Below are 21,673 nucleotides of genomic sequence, written 5' to 3'. Positions count from 1 at the left end.
TAAGATTCAGGGCCGGAATGCTGTTCCGGTACATGGTGCTTTGCTTCCGAAAATAAGACGTCAACTGTCAAAATGCTATGTAAAAAAAAAAAAAAAAAAAGAAGAAGCAAAGCAAAATGCCTGGACTCATTTATCCGTTCAATTGGCTGTCATACTGACATGTGATCAGCAGAGATAGTTAGCTCTGATTGGTTCAAATGTGCATGTTTTCTGGAACAGCAAAAAAAAAGGCAATGCAACATAAAATGGATCAATCTTTAAGAGCAACGAAAGAGTTGAGGAGGCTTATTTATCATATTTAGGTTTATTTACTCTGATGGGGACGTTCAGAACATTTTAGATGTCCATGTGCACTTTGGACTCAATTTGTTCATTTATGTTAGGCTACTAATTCATTTCTTATGATTTAAAAAAGTCAATGTTTGTACAAAATACATTCCATTTCACTCTGCATAATATGTCATTTGTACTTGTTTTTCTGAGTATATGTTACTTGTATCTTTGTTATTTAAAAAAAAAAAAATGTTTACATCAACTTCAATTTTAATATATCTTAAGTAGTTAAAATTGAGATTTGGCATTTAGTTTTTGAGGAAATGAGGGAAAATAAAAATTAGGAGATGGAGGCTGGGGTTATTGCCGTTTTTGTTCACTTTTTTTCGGGGGGAATCATTGAAAAAATAACATTTTGAATGAAAATCAGTTTTTGTATGTGTTATAGAAATAACTGCTAAAACAGTTGTCTTTGCATTTAAGTACTTTAAGAGGTTTGACCCCCCCCCCCAAAAAAAACAAAAAATATAATATATAAATAAATTAATTAATTAATAAATAAAATTTATGGCTCCGTGGCGACCCTCACGTCGGGGAGTTCCGGCTAAAATATGACTAAGACTATTATCGTCCAAAAGACTAAAACTGAAACGAAAATTAAAAGGGCTGCCAAAAACAACACTGGTTTGGTCCGAACTAGTTTGGACCAAACACATTTACATCACATTTAAATCACATTTACAAAACGATGCGGACTATTTGAGAAAAAGAACTCCGGTCTGTTTAAAACCAACCAAACGGTGCTAGTGTGAAAGCACCCTAAGACTCTAAAGTCCACATACTGTACACTTTGTCTCATTTAATAGTTTTCCCAGCGTGGTGTTTCTATCTATTGAGCCATATGAGATAAATGAGTCATCTCGTTCAGTAGCCAAAAGGGAATTTAGTGACTGTAATATCTTTTGCTAAGCTACGCCAGGCACAGTTGCCACGTCTGACACAGCCATTTAGAACAAACACATGTGTTGCTTTATGTGTTCATGTCAGATGTGTGCTCACTCAATTTGCGCAGGAGCTTCTTCCCCACGTTCTCCTCCGAGCTTGACAGAGATCGAGAGCTGATGTAAGGGGAGGTGGAAAGCTGAGAGTCTGTAGGCACATCTAAAAGGAAGCACAGAGAAATAGACTATTTTCATCATTTATTGCCATTTAAGTTTATGTGTGCATACAAACAGTGTTGTTAATCTTACTTTAAAAAAGTAATTAAATACAGTTACAAATTACTTCTCCCAAAAGTAATTGCGTTAATAACTCAGTTACCTGCATGTAAGAGTAATTTGTTACTTGGCAAAGTAACTAGTGATAATTTTAATAACTAGATAGTAACCATTGCTATGTGTGGAAGTCATTAAATGTTGTGAATCAACCGTTAAAGTTGTTAAAATTGCTCCCGTTATTGCATTAGTTCCCTTCTGTCTACTTTCAACATGTGTAAGTTTTATAACTGTTTCATCATTTAAAGATAGATTTAAGTCAAGATTTTGTCGATTTAGGAGCATTTTAGATTAAAAAAGTTACTTAGGTTCGCTAGGAAGGTTGTCTACAACAGAGCCTTCCTGAGAGGTGTACTGCTTTAAGATGGCGGCTGTTTACTAACGCATGTAGTCCTTAAAACATGTTGCCAATGCAGCCGTGTCTGGCATTTGCATCTAGTCCTATAATATGTGATATTTACCGTATCATGTGGGCGTAGTTTGTAGGCTATCGGCTACAGTCAGGTATTACTGGAGCCACCTAGCATCGTTTTTGCAACGGCGTCTTCCCCACTCCTGCTCTGCTCTCTCGTCTCCGTGAGTCTGTCTCTCTCAGACTTTTTTTATTCAACCAACTTAGTAACGCATAGTAACGCACGCCTTTACTGCCTCAGTAATGGTAACGGCGTTGCCAAGATGAGAAAAGTAATTAATTAGATTACTCACTACTAAAAGAAATAACGCAGTTAGTAACGCCGTTATATTCTAACGCCGTTATTAACAACACTGCAAACAGAACATATTTGTAAACACACACACGTGTGGATGTAAAAGAGAGACAGAGAGAGAATGTTATTTTTTCTTATATTCCTACTTCAGTGTTATGAAGGAATCAAAACATTTTTTCAAACAGAAGAGCCACTTTCGTCTTAAATGATCTATCCAGTTATCAAAATAGCAATAGTAAAATAGTTCAGTACTCGCCATTTTCTCCGTAATTCTCTGGTCGGTCCTCTTGGATGTAAGGAATCTCATCCATACGGAGGAACACAGTATCATTGGGACTCCGCTGCCCATCGGATTTACTGCCTGTGGGGAGTAAAGCACTAGTCAGCACAGAAGTATTGAGCAGTATTTCATTACACTTAAGGTAAATGACTGTCTTTCAAGATTGGTGATTTAACTGGGTTTTAGTTGGTATAAAAAACTGACATTTGTCTATGTAATTGGCAACCAATTCAACCATGTGCTGATTTTTCTGTCTATAACACGCAAGCGTGCAGATGGCTGGAAAAATCCTTTAAAAAAAAAAAAAAAAAGATTGCTTGACGATGCGTTTATTGAGTTTTGGTGAGATGAGTAAAAATGTGATTTTCATCAGATCTTCACCTGTAAATTAAAGATAATTAAACCGAGATTTTAGAAGATCTTTGGAATATACAGACGCTGGCCACAACATTCAATACAAAACGAGCTGTATCAACAAATCTACCCTTATTTAAAAGCTTGGTTTGATTGACATTTCACAGAAATGTTTAATTTGGAGATGCTTGTTTTGGCATTGTAGTCACGATTAGTGTAGAAGAGCACAGCAATATTTTTCATACTTTCTAGACAAGAAAATTACTGGCATTTTTTTTTTTAAAGATCCATTATCCAACAGTATGTATCAGTGTTGTTCTTGGCAGCCCTTTTAAGTTTTTTTCTTGGTCTTTTGGATGAAAATACTTCTAAGTGTTCGTCATATTTTAGTCATTTCAAAATGTTTTCGTCTGTTTAGTTTTAGTCAACGAAATTTTGTACAAATTTCGTCTAGTTTCAGTTAACAGTTACTCAAAATTTGTCTGCAAATTTAAACGTTTTAGTCCAAAAATTAAAGGTTTCCAACAATTTCTAATGAATATAGACAGATGAGGACATATTGTAGCGTCAACAAGGAAAACGCCAACTTTGTAATGATAATACACACTCAGCAGGAACAGCAGTACATTATTTTCAATTAAACCTAGCTAGAAGCCATGAACTGTATGCAAAAAAATAAAAAAATAAAAGAGTTGTCTGAGCATTTAACATCCTCTAGACTTACTGGCCAGAAAAGCCAAGTGACTCTGCTTTAGACTGGCTAGTGTTTTAAGAGGACGCTTGCCATTGTGAAGCTATTGATAATGCAAACGCTATGCAAATGCTCGGCGTTACATTTAGCGTCTGATGATCACTCAGCACAGACCTTCAAAGGCTAAAGCAACATATTCTCGCTTGCCAAGATAGGAAAACAAATCTTACTGTGTTTCCAAACAAGCAAGGTGGAGCACAGCTTGAGATACATCTTAAACTTAAATGCAATATAAAAATGTCACGTATTGTGAACGTATATGGGCATTAATGAATGCTTTTGACAGATGTCATTACGTGTCATCCGACAAATTATGTCACTAACTCCATTTATGTCCAGCTCGGATATTTTACATCCATTCAAAAGGGAGATAATTTGCCGGATGACAAAAAATGACAACTGTCATGAGCAGTCATTATTGCAGTGTCATGTCATGATTATGATGGTCTTACAACAGTCTGATGGCACCACCTTAAAATAAAGTGTTACCAAATTCCATAACTAGCAATTAATGAATTAAGTAGAACAGTAACTGAAGAAATAATTCGCACAGAACATGAATTTTGATTTGTTATTTACATCTGTAGTGCTGCAATGCATGCTAGCAAGCATGTTGGATGACAACAGTGTTGACAGCAGGTGGCAGCAGAGGTTGACTGTCGCCCCCAAGAGAACAGTGATGGCCAAATGAAGCTTCTTGACGCAATGAAGCTTTGGAGCCAATTGGTTCAAAGTTTCGTGGTAGTTCATTTGGTCTTATGACAGTGTTATGATGCCGCTGTCAAATAAAGTGTTACCGGCTGATATCGTTTTGTCTAAATATCCCATAATACAGTGAGGACAGCTGCAACTTATAGTCCAGTGTGGCTTATCTATTAACAAATGTCGTTTATGTGTCAAATTTGGTGGGTGCGCCTTATAGTGCGAAAATTACGGTACTTAGCCAATCTTTGTTAAATGTTCCATAAACGTGAACCGAATGTTTACAAATAACCAGGCCCAGTTTATTCCACCAATGGCTGACGCAACTCTTCCAGAACTTACGAACGATACGATTTCGCTCATTGAGCCGGGATGTGTTACGAAGTCCTGAGTGGGGATGGAGCTGAGCAAGGCGTGCCAGTCCCAAGCGCGTGTGTGCGCTGGTAAGTGGGAGGGCGATGCTGTGGGACCTTGCCTCCACGACAGGGGGCCTCCCTTTAGCGTCTGTGTCCACCGGGTCTGGTGTCTGTGGGGAGCTATCCATCCTCGTAGCCGTCAGGGCATTCTGGTAATGTGTCCTGATTATCTGAGAGGATAGTCACAGTCTGAGTAAATATTTGCATTATTAATGAGTATGAGTTTGTCACCTTGATGATCTGCAGGTCTGTGAGCTGCCGAACCGAGTAGTCCGGTAAGTAGAACCCTCCTGCTGAGAGCTGACCAATGCTACTGCCGCTCAGCAAAGAATCTGATTGATTTAGACCACTGCTGCGAGAACTATACCTCTGACCTGCACAGAAAATCACGGGACACAGATACTCATATTGAAACCTTTCATCAATTGGCTTTGATAAGTGAAAGGCGTCCAGACTATTCAAACCTAGAATTTCTCAACTATGAGGCAGATGTGTACACCATGTTACTCTCCTATGGGAACATACTAGGGGTGCAACGGTTCAGTTAGCCCATGGTTCGGTTTGAACCTCGGTTTTGGGATCAGTGTTTTGGTTCGGTTTCGGTTTGCGTTTTGCTTTTTTTTTAATTTTTTTTTTTAAAACTGCCTTTATTTTGCTTTAAAGAAAATAAACACTTAAAATGTAAACCTTTTCCACTGTTAAAAGGCCTCTTAGCTCTTTGGCTAGTGTAGTGACTGACTACTGAAATACACACACAGTAGTAAAAAAGTTACTTGGCAAAGTAACTGGTGTTATCTTTCATGTTTTGTTTTTTTTTTCATTAAAAAAAAAAATATATATATATATATATATATAGTAACCTTTGCTATTTTTGGAGTTCATTTAATGTTGTGAATCAACCGTTAAAGTACATGAAATTGATCCCGTTTTTGCATTAGCTCCGTTCTGTCTACTTTCGACATGTGAAAATTTTAAAACTGTCCTTTAAAGATAGACTCAAGTCAAGATTTTGCCGATTTAGGAGTATTTTAGATAAAAAGTTACTTAGGTTCGCTAGGAAGGTTCACGACAACAGAGCCTTTCTGAGAAGTTTACGGCTCTAAAATGGCGGCTGTTTACTTAAGCTACCGAGTCTGTCATTTTGCATGTAGTTCTATATGCATGAGATATCTAGGCGTAGATTGTAGGCTGTCGGCTACTGTCAGGAAATATTGGGGCCACCTAGCCTAGCACCACGTTTGCTACAGCGTCACAACAAACACTCTTCCCTCTCCGTGTCTCTGACTTTTCTTGCGTCATTCAACCAACGTATTAGCGCACATTGTCTCATGCCGAAACGGTGACGAAATCCGAACGGAGGAAAAAACACGTAATGCACGAAAAATGTACAGATTTTGAACGTAACGTACGGCGTACACATTTAAAAATCAGCACTCACTTGGACAAATTACGCCAAGACCGTACAACTTGACCGGTATGAATTATAGTGGACCGTAACAGTTAGGTAGTAGCATTCTGTAGCATGGGACGTCCAACTATCAGTGGTCAGGGCGAAACTATGTGCCTTAGTGAAATCATTTTCGATGGCTTTGCTTGCCATTTCATAAATTTTTTTCGCTGCTCAGCCTCCAACGCGTACAGATGCACTCTCTTATCTTAACCGATAAGCGCTCAGGGCCAGCAAGCTCGACTCCCAGTATGGCTCCAAAGAATTTGAAACCTGGAGACTTGGATGAAATAAAATCCTCCATACAGAAGTTGGAGGTCTCCTTGACTGGCTTGATTCAAAACCAGTCAAAAATCGTCAGAGAGCTCCATTTAATTCGCGCTGAAAACGAGAATCTCAAGCAGGCGGTCGAGGAGAGAGATGTTCGCATCAAGAAGCTGGAAATTTTGGATGACGACCTCGACCAGTGCCGACGCGCAAATGAGCAAATAATCGAACTGCCTGACTGGATGCTTAGTTACCAAACCCAGATTGTTGACTGTGTTATTTTACAATTTTTATGTATGTTCCATGCCTGAATGTGCGTCTTTAGTTGTATGAGGGACGGGAAACTGATAAGCATATGCTTTATCTCGTCCGCCTTTGTCGTCTTCTTCGGTTCCTTCGGGCAAATCGTAATCACATTTTGTAATTGCAATGATTGTCAATGATACCGATGATGATGACAATAAAATTCCATTAAAATGTTTTTTTAAATGTCCGGGATTACGTTGTTGGAGAAATATGTCTGCGAGGGAACAATGTAACGCGGGTCAAGCGTTGCAAATAAATTAAGGAAGCCCGCTCTGTGTTTTCACTCGTGTCATCGTCGGGGTTGTCCTGCTCTGAGAAAGTGTTATCTGTGGGTGATGCAGGCTGAGGTGCCGGAGTTATAAGTGTTGCCATTAGCATAGGGAACAAGCGGTGAGCAATGCTTGCAAATTTTTTTTTTCCTCAATATTTTCTCTCCCTCCGCATTGTAGTCCACGGGGAAACCGAAATGTTGCCACACCGCAGATTCGAAAGAAGCCGGACCTTCCTCAAAATTCGGTCTCTCCACTCCTCCGCCCGCCATAGCTTTTTGTTTTCTTTCTTGTTTCACTTTCACGTCGCTCGTAAGTGAGTGAGGGTGTTACTCGGCTTCTATTACACAGGTGCTTGACAGCGATCTGACATTTACTTGCGGGGCGGGAATTTCTCCACAGCGGTGCTTCCTGTCACACACAGAGCTCGACCAATTCATTCCACAAGCGTTCGGAATAAATTAACCGTACGGTTCGGCTTTGAACAGCAAACCGTTGCACTGCTAGAACATACTGTATAAAAGTACTTTTGAAAAAAACCTGCACATCAACCTTAGAGGCTTAGGACCTTTCTGCTTGCTTGGCATTCTTAGCTCACATAATCCCAGTCAGGTTGCGTTCTTCCTTTGGGAAATTCTCTTTCAATCTCATCCTTTTAATTACTTGCTTCCTACAGCCGCCCCCTTGGCTTAATTTAGAGGGATTTAGATGGCAACGATTTTCTCTGATTATCATTGATTGCACTCTGTAGTTGCCGTCAACATCGTCAGCTCCTGTAAAGCCGCCTCCCATCACCTCTTGGAAATGTATTGACTTTTCATCATATATGTACTTACCGATTGGCAAGGGCGGGATGAGGGCTGGCATGCCGTAGTAGGAAAATGCTCCATTTTCAAAGCGGAGGGCTTCCTTTCCGATTTCTACCTCCACACGTCCCTGCAACGTCAGCATTATTCCTTATTATCACTCTCAGCTAAAGTTTATAGCCTTACTAAAAGCTAAACAAAAAGATTAAATGAGCTAGCCTCACTTTGCTAACATACAAATGAGTATTACTCATAGACTTTACCGTCAGTTGACTAGACTTTTCCTACAGGCATTGCGCCACGCCTTCCCGTAGGGGGCCGGGCCGGGCAGAGCATCATGCAGCTTTCAGTGCTATAAACTCAAACACTAAGTTAACCAGTTAGAGTGTTTGTTGCCAAAAAGCTCAATCTTGGTCTCATCTGACCAAAGCACACGGTCCCAGTTGAAGCCTGGGACCGTGTGTATTTTTGTGTGAGACCAAGATTGAGCTTTTTGGCAACAAACACTCTAAGTGGGTCTGGCGTGCCACGAAAGATGAGCATGCTGAAAAGCATTATTGTAATAATTAGGGTTGTTCCGATCATGTTTTTTTTGCTCTCGATCCGATCCCGATCGTTTTAGTTTGAGTATCTGCCGATCCCGATATTTCCTGATCCGATTGCTTTTTTTTGCTCCTGATTCAATTCCAATCATTCCCGATAATTTTGCCGGATCATATACATTTTGGCACTGCATTAAGAAAAAAATGAATAAAACTCGAACCAATATATACATTCAACATACAGTACATAAGTACTGTATTTGTTTATTATGACAATAAATCCTCAAGATGGCATTTACATTATTAACATTCTTTCTGTGAGAGGGATCCACGGATAGAAAGACTTGTGACTTTGTATATTGTGACTAAACATTGCCATCTAGTGTATTTGTTGAGCTTTCAGTAAATTATACTGTAGCCATGCCCAAATGCATGATGGGAAGTAGAACCATGACTGTGCGTAGTTCTACCAATTGATATATCTTCTCTGCGTTGGGAAATGACATAAGGTGTTAAGAAAAAGATCAATTGCTACCTTGCTTCCCCACATTGCTTCCCATGATATTTCTATTCTAGGGAGAGGGATTGTAAGGCTTTAGCTAATTAAAAAAGGCTCCAAAGGCTGCCAAAATTCACTCTACTCATTTTACTCTGCCTTTTATCTCTCTATATAGATAAAATGGCGCCATACAGATTGAGTGCGACAATGCGTGAGTGGGTCGTGCAGTGCATTGCGTTAAATATTTTATCAGTATTATTTATTATTTATTTATTTATTTATTTTTTGTAAAACCTTATTTTGTCTAAAAAAAAAAAAAAAAAAAAAAAAGGAAAAGAAGAAACTGTAAACTTTTTTTTTGGTCTGGCATGTTGAAAGAACAAATGGCTTTTCAATAAAAAAAAAACTATAAGTGTGAAAAAAATATATATAATAACGTGATACATTTTTAAAAAAATTAATTACTGCCGTTATCGGGATACATTTGATAACCCTACCTTAAGCCTAAACTAAAGACTCTGGATGAGTGTAACATATTATGTCTGTAACGTTAAATACAATTAGAAAACGATTTAATTAAAAATATATATATATATTAAAAAAAGGCATGGCCGATATTTTTTTGCCGATTCCGATACTTTGAAAATTACGTGATCGGACCCGATCGATTGGCATCTCTTGTAATAATTGTTAGAAGCTAAAAAACACATGTTTTTCAGGGGTGCCAATAATTATGGAGGGCACTGTATTTATTTATTTTTTTCATGCTGTGAGCTACCCACACTCGCGTTGCGATCGACTATCGATCGCGATCGACGTAAAGGGCAACCCTGCTATACTGATTATACTAATTTGAGAAAATATTATATTACTCATTCAAAAATGACTGCTGACACTTTTGATTTGATCAATGTTACGCTAGACTCAGAATGTCCATTCTTTACCTGCAAGATGAGGACAAAGTAGTCAACGGGTTTGTTTCTTTGGAAGAGGTAGTGCTGAGCGGCGTGTTTGTTCTTAGGGTTAAACTTGAGTTCTTGCACCACGTTGGGATGTTTGATGAGACGTAACAGGATCTTCTCTGACAGGTGACAAGGCCTGAACGGCTCCACTTCTGACAGTCGGAGACACAAACGCGCGCACAGCATAATGAATGGGTGAGGGAAGGAGAAAAACAAACACTGTAACGTTGCTTTTTGTTCTTTTTCTGTTGTTAATCTCGCCGTCCCATCTAAAAGCACATCACCACAGGCATTGTTTTTATTCTTATCACTTTTTATTCAAAGCCATTCAAAGGGGTCTTGTCATAGCTATCATCTTTTGGTATTGATGTTGATTCTCAATGTTTTGGCCTCCGTTTGATATGCTGATATTTTATGTGACTTAAAAGACATGTTTTTTTCTGAAAGAAATTGGGTAAGATTCAGAATTGTGTTTCCTTTAGTTGTGTGTGTAATTCCTCAAGTGCCTTTAGGAAGGAAAAAAGGTACCGTTCTCGCACACACCATATAATTGTTTGCATTAGTATAACACATTCATTTAACTATAGTTTAGGCAGACTCCAATCAGTGGCCTTGAACACAGTAAAGTGAATCACCTTATCGGCGCTCATGAGGGGGAAAAGGAAAAATGGTGCTGTTTCTCGTAGGCACTATCTAACTGTTTGCATTACTCGAACACACGTAACATAATCAATCAGGGAATAGTATCATTTCTCATATTCACTGTAGGACTGCACTACTCTAACACACCTAATGTAAAATAAATAGCACACCATAGTTTAAAGAAACAGAACAGATACACAACGCTATCTTATCACAGAAGCCCAAAACGTGTGCGCCACGGGCAAGATTGACGCACCAAACTCTGGCAATCAGTCCTGCCGACAAACGGACAATGACAAAGACCAGCAGCGCTTTGTCCTAAAACAAGTCGTGCCAGCCCGGATAACAAAGTGGATAGCAGGCGCTTGTGACATCAAGACCAGCGTCGGTCGCTGTGGAAACCGGCCAGAGAGGGATGATCCCAAAGCAACGCCTGGACACACCTTCGGCCGGCCCATGGACTTAAAAAACACTGGACACTGAGATAAGATAGATTTGCTGCTCAGAAACATGTAGCCTTGTTTTGGATCCAGAATTGTCCCTCCGTCGTCTGTTTTTGCCTTGTTTTTGACCATTGTCGACGAATAAATTGTCAACCTGCTTTCGGCGAGTCTTTTTCAAACTTTTGGAACATGGAGTCAGTACAAAGGGTTAATATCAGAGATGAACGCGCGAAGTTCCGCCTTCCCGGTTGGCGCGCGCGTAGGCAGCATCGGCAGAGCGGCACTTTGTTCAGCTGTCGCTGTTTCCGTGCGGCTTGTCTGGGGAGGCGAATTTCAACAGATCTATTCTATCTCATGATACTGACATACCTGTAGCTAAGAAGCGATGTGTTGCCAGCAACAATTGCGGAGAGATCTTCACATTTAGTTCATTTTCTGCCACTTTGAAGATGGAAAAGTCCTGCTGTTTCCTCTCGTGGTGCGATACCCGCCTTTTGCTCCGATTATCGGCTGCAAAACAGAGAATCCAGGTATTTAAACACATTTTCTCTTCTATTCACACTAAGTCGATTTTTGGCATGGGTTTCTTAATAGCCACAGATTGCATTAGATCCATTTGCATGCATGCCTGATTGATAAACAAACTAATCCTCTGCAGATGTGAAGGTATTTAAACGATTACATTCAGATGAATCATAACTGCTGCGGCAACAGATGGTCCCATAAAACCATAAGCTCCTCTTCGCTGCATACGGTATGTATAATTACTGAGTGCACCCACACACTAAATGCAATTAAGCAGAGTCTAAAAGGTGGCACGCATATAGAAGAGAAGCGCGTGGGCGATTGACATTTCTACTTCAGGTAATTAAAGGATTATGGTGATTTCAGTTATTTCATTATGCCTAAGTAGGAAGCTGTGAGCAACAGGGGTGAGGGCGTCGAATCAGTACCGTACATTAGCGTAATCACTCACTTCATGATTTTTCAAGAAATACTGATAATTATTCATACCGTATTGGCCCGAATATAAGACGGTGTTTTGGTCGTCTTATATTCGCAGTCTAGACATTATACCCATTCACGACGCTAGATGGCGCCAGATATCATTCAAGCGATGTTCTTTTATGACAGATCTCAGCTACTCTTTTTAGTTTAACCAGTTTGCATTATTTTATTGCAATGTTTTTCCTTATTCAGATTTGTTTCAAGACTACAGTTAGATTTCACTTTGATGGTTAATGCAGTTATTGCAATTTTGTTGTTTTATCACAATAGATTGGTTTATTTACATTTCAAAACCAGAAGCCATTCATTTACGAATGTGATTGCACTTTAGTTTACATATTTAAAAGTTCAGATATTAAGATTTGAATGAGGCAAAATAACATGCTTTTTCTCTCAAATATATTGTTATAATCATTTGTTTCAGATGTACTGTAATTATTTTTTGTATAATTTGATGTTCAAAAAGTCTTTTTTTAAACTTGAGTCTTGAAAAAGTGGGGGTCGTCCTATAATCAGGGCAGTCTTATATTCGGGCCAATACGGTAGTACAGGAAATATTGTTTATACCGTTCGTTTTAATGTTGCTCTAGGAAGCTCAAATCTCAATTTTAGCACTAATAGGCTAAATTTCAAAATCACACAGATGAAAAAACAGTGTCTGCTTTAACTAAAACCACCCGAACATTTATAGGTTTACATATTTTAATGATGCTAGTATGCAAACAATGACAGAAGGGGAAAAATAAGTAAAAGAACCATCACATTTAATATTTGTGCCCCCCCTGGCAGCAATAACTTCAACCACACGCTTCCTGTAGCTGCAGATCAATCTGGCACATCAATCAGGACTAACATTGGCCCAAACTTTTCTACAAAACTGCTGTAGTTCAGTCAGATTCCTGGGACGTCTGGCATGAATCGCTGTCTTTAGGTCATGCCACTGCATCTCAATGGGGTTCATGTCTGGATTTTGACTTGGCCACTCCAGAACGTGTTTATTGTTCTTCTGAAACCATTGTGAAGTTGATTTTGGATCATTGTCTTGTTGCAGCATTCATCCTCTTTTTAGCTTCGACTGTCTGACAGACGGCCTCAGGTTTTCCTGCTAAACATCCTGATAAAGTTTTGAATGAATTATTCCATTGATGACTGCAAGTTGTCCAGGCCCTGAGAGAGCAAAACAGCCCCAAATCATGATGCTCCCTCCACCATGCTTCACAGTTGGGATGAGGTGTTGATGTTGGTGAGGGGTTTCATTTTTGCTCCACACATGACATTGTGTATTACTCCCAAACAATTCAACTTTGGTTTCGTCAATCCACAAAATATTTTGCCGAAACTTCCGTGGAGTGTCCAAGTGCCTTTTTGCTAACATTAAACGAGCAACAATGTTTGTTTGTTTTTAGACAGCAGTGGCTTCCTTTGTGGAGTCCTACCATGAACACCATTCTTGGCCATTGTTTTACATTTAGTTGAAGTGTGCACAGAGATAATGGACTGTGCCAGTGATTTCTGTAAGTCTTTAGCAGACACTCTAGGGTTCTTTTTTACCTCTCTGAGTATTCTGCGCTGAACTTTTGGCATCATCTTTGGTGGATGGCCACTCCTTGGGAGAGAAGCAGCAGTGCCAAACTCTCTCCATTTGTAGTCAACTTCTCTGACTGTCGATTGATGAACATCGAGACTTTTAGAGATGGTTTTGTATCCTGCTTTATACAATCAACGATCCTTGATCGCAGGTCTTCAGACAACTCTTTTGACTGAACCACGATGCACATCTGACAATGCTTCTCATCAAGACAATTCTTAGCAGGTGTATGTTTTATAGTGAGAAGAGCTGGTTTATACCACTCATCAGTGATTGGGCATACACCTGACTTAAATTGTTTGGGAAAAATTGGTTTCAATTGCTCTTTAAGTCTCCTTAGGTTCATTTACGTATTTCCCCCCTTCTGTCATTGTTTGCATGCTATCCTCATTAAAATATGAAAAACTATAAATATTTGGGTGGTTTTAGTTAAAGCAGAAAGTTTTTTTCATCTGTGTAATTTTGACAAAGATCAGATCACATTTGATGGTGATTTATGCAGAAATGTGAGAAATTCCAAAAGGTTCAGATACTTTTTCATACCACTGTATTTACTGCAGTTGTACTTCATTCATTCGGTCCGGACCAGTTCATCATCTACTATACGTACTATAAAGATCTGTCTCATCCACAATCTCAGACTTGATGATCTCTTCAATTACGTCCTCCAGGGTAACGATGCCCATCACCTCGTAGAAGGGGTCTCCCTCACCCTCGTTGTTGACCCGCTGCACCACAGCCAGGTGGGATTTGCCTGCATTGACAACATAAGAATGATGTGTGTATAAATCTATATTTCATAGTAGATTAAAGCTAGGTAAGCCCAATCTTTTCCCAATTAATTTTCATTAATACATTCAGTGCTGTTTCATTAAAAAAACAAAGAAGTACACAATTGGATTGCTGACTCTTTCATTTTTTTGGAGGATGGTGAACCATTATGAACTACGATTAGTATGAAAAGCCCCCACTTTGCATTATAAAAGCAAAATGTGGAACTTTTCCATTGACCTGCATATTGTTCAGTTAAAGTTAAAACGGGCTCAAAAATTTTTAAGCCAAATTTAATTTTTAACATGGACAGGCAGACCAGTTCGAGAGTGGGCAAAAGTGAATAAATTACAATGTGTCTGAAGAACTTTTTATTTGAATCATACGTATATGTGTATGTTTGTTATACTGGAGCATAAGAATATTACAAATTGAGTAAAATTGTTGTAAGGTTTGCAGGGGAGCTGGAAGTCACTCACAGCAGGGGGGTGCCGAGGATGTTTCTCAGTTTTTCCCCATCCAAAAACAGCCATTTCAGTCCAAATTTGTCATGCTTGCGTGTATTTTCCATTCAAGACGTGCACAATGGCAGCACACACACATGCTGGATAGTTTACGTACTACTACTCGGCTACTACAAAGACAGCATACTATTTCAACTACAGTGTGTTTTGAAGTTTTCTTATTGGAAGTAAAAGTGCCCATGTATTAAAATACAAGAAAGTAGAAACTGCTTTTGGCACAGTTATACCTGTTATACCTGTTTTAAAAATGGTATATTTTCAAAGATTTGCAAAATAACAGTTATCAAAAACACCAGTAACTCCAACCTCCATCTCCTAATTTTTATTTTCCCTCATTTCCTTACATTGAAATGCAAAACCTCAACTTCAGCTACATTACATTAAAATTTAAGATAAGGTAAACACTGACTTATTCTTTTTTTTTAAATAATAAAAAGTAACATACAATAACAAAAAGAACTACAAATAACTTTTTGCACAGTAAAATGGAATATATATTGAAGATAAAACAATGTTTTTTTGTTTTTGTTTTTGTTTTTTTTAATTTTAAGGAAATAAATTAGTAGCCTAACATAAATGAACAAAGTCCAAAGTGCACATTAACGTATAAAATATTCTGAATCTCCACATCATAGCAAATAAAACAAAATAAATAAGCCTCTTCAACTCATTCCTTTCTCTTAAAGATCTGATCAATTTTCCGTTGCATTGCCGTTTTAATTGCATTAATTCAACAAGCGTGTCCTTTTTGTTTTCTTTTTTTGTTGTTGTTGTTGTCCCAGAAAACATGTGCATTGGAAACAATCAGAGCTAACTATCCATGCTGATCAGATGTCAGTATGTCAGCCAATTGAACGGACAACTGAGTCCAAGGTGGTTTGCTGCGCGCATGCGCACATCGACGTGAATCTTTAGAGTCAGACTCAGAGACGTTGGGCAGCAGAACTCCATGTAGTAAATAAATACTAAATATTCGTGGAAACTGATTGTGCTACACAAGCAAGGGCGTAGGTTTGCGTAGGGACAGTAGGGACATAACACTACCAACTTTGCTCAAATTGTCCCCACCAACTTTTAAGCAACCTTATTTCATTATATAAAAAGTTCAGATATATAGGTAATTTAGATTATCTTACCATATGTTGTAAGGATAGAATAGACCCTACCATTGTTAAGTGAATTTTTTTCATCATGTTCAGACTGACATTTATTCCTTTTCACTTGCTGAATGTGCCGGTCCATTTTTTTCACCCTCAAACGAACGTTTGGTTGACTGATGACTTGAAGCACTCCGCCCCGCCAAAAAGACACACACATACACACAGACATACTCACACAAGTCCAACAGATTCATGTTAACAACAAGCCGCCTCCAAGTTTTTTTTTTCCGTCTAGCAGCAGCCGCTGTAAGTCATGTAAAAAGATGTCAACGTTGTGGAGGTGGGGAAACACCACTAATTTTGCTACTGAAAGTCCAACCTGCATCAGAGTTAGCATAACATTAAACTTGCTAATCGTCAAAACTACTGCGGTCAGGCCAGCCTCCACAAGGTACAACAAAGTCAAGCTAGTCGTCCCTTATTTGGATCATTGTTTGCATTATGTGCATGACGGTAATATCGTCCCTACCAATGTTGAGACCAAACATATGCCCTTGTACACAAGCACTTTATTTAGCTTGTTAAAAATTTTGTATGTAAATAAGACAATACTAGATTTTCTTCTTGGAGATGAGATGCGTGTTTGGCTGCATGGCAGATTTTTTAACATGGGGATTCGACAGTTGCCGTCATATTTTCGTTCTGCCCCATTCCATCCCCGAATCTTTAACCGGAATGGTGTACCGGACCGCTCCGGCCTATTTTCTCCTCTGATCAAAACAGCTAAAAGCTGTGAACCATCTTCCATGTGTAAGCTTGCATATGATATTCCTTTATGGATTCTGCGACTCAGACAAGACGTCATTGAGCATTTGAGGGATTAGTCGGGAGATGCTTGAGCACTTTGGTAAGATTTGGCTGCTCTTATGTAAAGCATTATTACACAATCATTCTGGGGAAGGCTGCATCTGCCACCTCTGTGTTTTAACACCACCCGAAAGCAATGTGACACCATGCAGTCAACATAGTCAAGCGTTATAAGCATCCAGTGTCCACAATCGCCAAAACATGCTACACAAAAAAAGTATTTGTTTTCTATTGGGGTGTTTGTTGTCCAAAAAAGTAACCACTCGGGGAGAGACAGACACATATTCGACCTCCACTGATCCAGTTCATACAAGATTTAGGGCGATCACTAGTGAGGGATCAAATCTTTTAATCCCCTCGAGCAGAGTGGGCAACGAGCGACTCGTGAACTATGAATGACCAGCGAGAGCTTTTGAATGCAATACAATTCTTACGACAAATAAACCCTTGTAAGGAATGGATAGAAAAAAAAACATTAAAAGCACAAATACTCAAAATATAATTTGGAAAAGAAAAACACAATTCTTCTTGAATTCGACTTTAATTTTTCCTTGGCGATGATGTCAGCCTGTCTGAAAAGCTCAGGTGAATCAGGCCTGGATGTGCCCTCATAGCAGCTGATGTGCCCGGGCACTGCATTACGTCACTTGTGTGTTGCATAATACCCTTGCAGAACACACAATCTGGCTGACTGGCAAGCACTTTCACACACACACATCCCCCGAGTGAAAACCGGGTCGAATGTGAACGTCTCTTCTGCAAATCTTTCTGCTCCACGGGTTTGCAGGACTCCCCTCCGATGATGCATTTCTGCGAACAGTCATGTATTATGTGTGTGTCCATGTATGTACATGTATGTTGTATGTTCAATGTCTCTATATATACATATATGTCACGCCTGGGTGAGGGTGGTCACGTCTTGGTATATTGTCTCTTCCTGCTTTATTTTGAAGCCTCACCCTCCTGTTTCCACCACTCACCCTTCCTGTTGTCTCACCTGTCTCTGATTATGATTACCTATTGTTCCCACCTGTGCTCCATTCCTCATGTGCTTAAATTGTTTGTCACTCCCGAGTCTCATGCCAGTGTCTTCGCCCTTTGTTGCTACCAAAGCCAGTCCATGGCCAAAGATATTCTAAGTTGTTCATAGTATTCTGCCATAGCTTTTTGTTATTTTGTGCCTCATGCATAGCCCTTTGTTGAAGTTGTAAACTCCAGTGGATTTTGCCTGGCTCTCTTGTTTCTCGTTTGTATTATTTTTGTTTCATAGCCCGTTATTTCCTCCTGCTGGAGCGCCTTCAGTTTGTACCGCTACATCTTGACATCGTGTCTAAGTGTGACAATATATATATATATATATGTATATTTATATTAGGGCTGTCAAACGATTAAAATTTTTAATCGAGTTAATCACAGCTTAAAAATTAATTAATCGTAATTAATCGCAATTAATTGCAATTCAAACCATTTCTAAAATATGCCATATTTTTCTGTAAATAATTGTTGGAATGGAAAGATAAGACAAGACTAGGCTTGTTCCGATCATGTTTTTTTGCTCCCGATCTGATCCCGATCGTTTTAGTTTGAGTATCTGCCGATCCCGATATTTCCCGATCTGATTGCTTTTTTTTTTTTTGCTCCCGATTCAATTCCAATCATTGCCGATAATTTTTCCCCGATCATATACATTTTGGCAATGCATTAAGAAAAAAATAAAAGTCGGACGAATATATACATTCAACATACAGTACATAAGTACTGTATTTGTTTATTATGACAATAAATCCTCAAGATGGCATTTACATTATTAACATTCTTTCTGTGAGAGGGATCCACAGACAGAAAGACTTGTGACTTTGTATATTGTGACTAAATATTGCCATCTAGTGTATTTGTTGAGCTTGCAGTAAATGATACTGTGGCCATGCCCAAATGCATGATGGGAAGTGGAACCATGACTGTGCGTAGTGCTACCAACTGATATATCTTCTCTGCATTGGGAAATAACATAAGGTGTTAAGAAAAAGATCATTTACTACCTTGCTTCCCCACATTGCTTCCCATGATATTTCTAATCATAGGGAGAGGGATTGTAAGGCTTTAGCCAATTAAAAAAAGGCTCCAAAGGCTGTCAAAATTCACTCTACTCATTTTACGCTTCCTGTTATCTCGCTATATAGGTTAAACGGCGCCATTACAGATTGAGCGCAACAATGCGTGAGTGGGTCGTGCAGCGCGTACAGTAATTGCGTTAAGTATTTTAACGTGATACATTTTTGAAAAAATTAATTTCCACCGTTATTGGGATAAATCTGATAACCCTACCTTAAACCTAAACTAAAGACTCTGGATGAGTGTAACATATTATGTCTGTAACAAATACAATTAGAAAACGATTTAATTAAAAAATATATATATATATTAAAAAAAGGCATGGCCGATATTTTTTTGCCGATTCCAACACTTTGAAAATGACGTGATCGGACCCGATCGATGCCAGTCGCTCGGTACATCTCTAGACAAGACAGATACATACATTCAACATACTGTATATAAGTACTGTATTTGTTTATTATAACAATAAATCCACAAGACGGCATTAACATTAACTTTCTTTCTGTGAAAGGGATCCACGGATAGAAAGACTAGTAATTCTTAAAATATAAATGTGAGTACAAGTTACAGTAATTTTGATAGTTTGTATATTGCGACTAAATATTGCCATCTAGTGTATTTGTTGAGCTAAACTTAATGTTTTAATAGAGTATTATTTTGCATAGCTATTTTGATTGGGAATGCCAGATCTCTTTGCAATGAGTGCTTTTCTTTTTGTGAACATTATTGTATTTTTGAGAGATAGGAATATTATTTTTGTTGTGCTTTCACTAAATGACACTGTAGCAAATTAAATGTTCTTAACTGCCCAAATGCATGATGGGAATTTGAGCAACCATGAGTCACAGTTGTTGCTGCAAAAGGTATATCTTCTCTGCGTTGAGTACAATACATGGTGTTAAGAAAGAGATCATCTCCAGTTATTCTTCCCCATGTCGTTTGCCACATTAGTTATAACAGTTGTGGGAGAGATGCCACCGCTTATTCCATTAACTAGCGCGGCTCCTATAAATGCATGCGTTACCACTTCGCCGATCTTAGTAATTGGCAGTGCTATGGACCGGCGATTCATGTTGGCCCGCTGTCCTCGGTTGGCCCGGTTTGTCCAATTTCCTCCTGAGAAAAACAGCGGTGTACATATAAACACTGAAAAGCATTGGTTGGCTTATTGTGGGTACTTTTATAAACAAAACAAAAGCATGTAGGGGACGTGGCACTTGAGCCTGCGCTAACTGCGCACTTTCTCTACTCTCTCGCTCATCCAATTTCTTCCTCACGGCTCAATCTGACAATGCCGGTCACATTGAAAATAACAGCGGCCCCCTTGGCGGGGGCCGGTAACACCTGCATCCACTCCACTTGCTTGTCTCTGCCCTTAGCTCTCAATATACTTCAAACGGCGCCATTGTAGTCTGTTCGCGGCAATACTTGAGTGGGTCGTTCCGCGCATGCGTTAATTGCGTTAAATATTTTAATATATATATATATATGGCGGAAAACACTCAGGTGACTCCGCTCTGTGACCCCCAATTTGGCCAAATTTAAAAATTGTCCGATATGCATGTGTGATACATCATTGTAAAGCTTAAAATCTCAATTTTCTGGGGGAAGAAAAATTTTGAACAGGAGGGCACTTAAAAAAAAATTAAAAAATTAAACAGCAAAACCTTATCTGGAGGCGAGAGCACGCGAGAACGGAATTACAGACGCCATGACTTTAACGAGATATTATCGCGTACCACCTACAGTAATTTCCATCCAAAACTCCATGTAGCATGTATCACTGTGTGTCAAGACACAGTCGTAAATGGCCACAGCTGGAATTTTTGGGGAATTTTAAAGGTTGAACCATGGTAATATAAAAAGGGTCGCGATGCAGAAATCGCAGACATCAAGGAGTGGTTGAGATTTACTTTTTCATGTATTTACACTTTTAAATGTTCTTTCTTGTTTGGATCCATTATTTATCATCTAACATATCGGAGAAAATGTGACAGTAACAAAAAAAAATTACATTTAAGTAGGGCTGTCAAACGATTCAAAATTTTAATCGAGTTCATCACAGCTTAAAAATAATCGTAATTAATCGTATTTCAAACCATCTATAAAATATGCCATATTTTTCTGTAAATTATTGTTGGAATGGAAAGATAAGACACAAGACGGACATAAACATTCAACATACTGTACATAAGTACTGTATTTGTTTATTATAACAATGAAATCTACAAGATCGCATTAACATTATAAACATTCTTTCTGTTAAAGGGATCCACGGATAGAAAAACTTGTAGTTTTTAAAAAATAAATTTGAGTACAAGTTATAGTAATTTTATATTAAAACCCCTCTTAATGTTTTCGATTTAATAAAATTTGTAAAAATTTCAATCAAAAAATAAACTAATAGCTCGCCATTGTTGACGTCGCCGAGCAGGACGTCACATGGGCTCCCAGCCGTTCTTCCACTGTGTCTGTAACTACATAAGGTAGTGATTGAAATACACCACAAGGTGTCAATGGCGAGTTTTAAATTAATTAGAGATCTAGCCAAGGCAAAGTCTGAGTAAGTTTTATGTGTATTTTGCACAGCTATTTTGATTGGGAATGCCAGTTCTCTTTGCATGGAGCGCTTTTCTTTTTGTTAACATTATTTTTTTTTGAGAGATAGGAATATTATTTTTGTTGTGCTTTCACTAAATGATACTGTAGCGACTTAACAGTTCTGCCCAAATGCATGATGGGAAGTTGGGCAACCATGAC

General features: G+C 38.7%; 1 protein-coding gene across 1 annotated transcript in view; it reads right to left on the bottom strand.

The window, feature by feature from the left end:
* Positions 1-21,673, bottom strand: part of LOC130923284 (metal transporter CNNM1) — a 44,691-nt gene that overhangs the window by 7,988 nt on the left and 15,030 nt on the right. The window contains exons 2-9 of the mRNA XM_057848884.1: positions 14,147-14,290; positions 11,310-11,450; positions 9,838-10,007; positions 7,883-7,982; positions 4,989-5,131; positions 4,684-4,927; positions 2,511-2,615; positions 1,333-1,434 (exon numbers count right to left, since the gene is read on the bottom strand). Coding sequence (XP_057704867.1) covers positions 1,333-1,434; positions 2,511-2,615; positions 4,684-4,927; positions 4,989-5,131; positions 7,883-7,982; positions 9,838-10,007; positions 11,310-11,450; positions 14,147-14,290 — 1,149 coding nt within the window. The remainder of the gene's footprint in view (positions 1-1,332; positions 1,435-2,510; positions 2,616-4,683; positions 4,928-4,988; positions 5,132-7,882; positions 7,983-9,837; positions 10,008-11,309; positions 11,451-14,146; positions 14,291-21,673) is intronic.

Source organism: Corythoichthys intestinalis, chromosome 10 (assembly GCF_030265065.1).
Source record: "Corythoichthys intestinalis isolate RoL2023-P3 chromosome 10, ASM3026506v1, whole genome shotgun sequence".
In the NCBI taxonomy this organism is placed as follows: Eukaryota; Metazoa; Chordata; class Actinopteri; order Syngnathiformes; family Syngnathidae; genus Corythoichthys; species Corythoichthys intestinalis.
The sequence above is the reverse complement of the archived record's forward strand: the minus strand, read 5'-3'. Positions and strand labels throughout refer to the sequence as shown.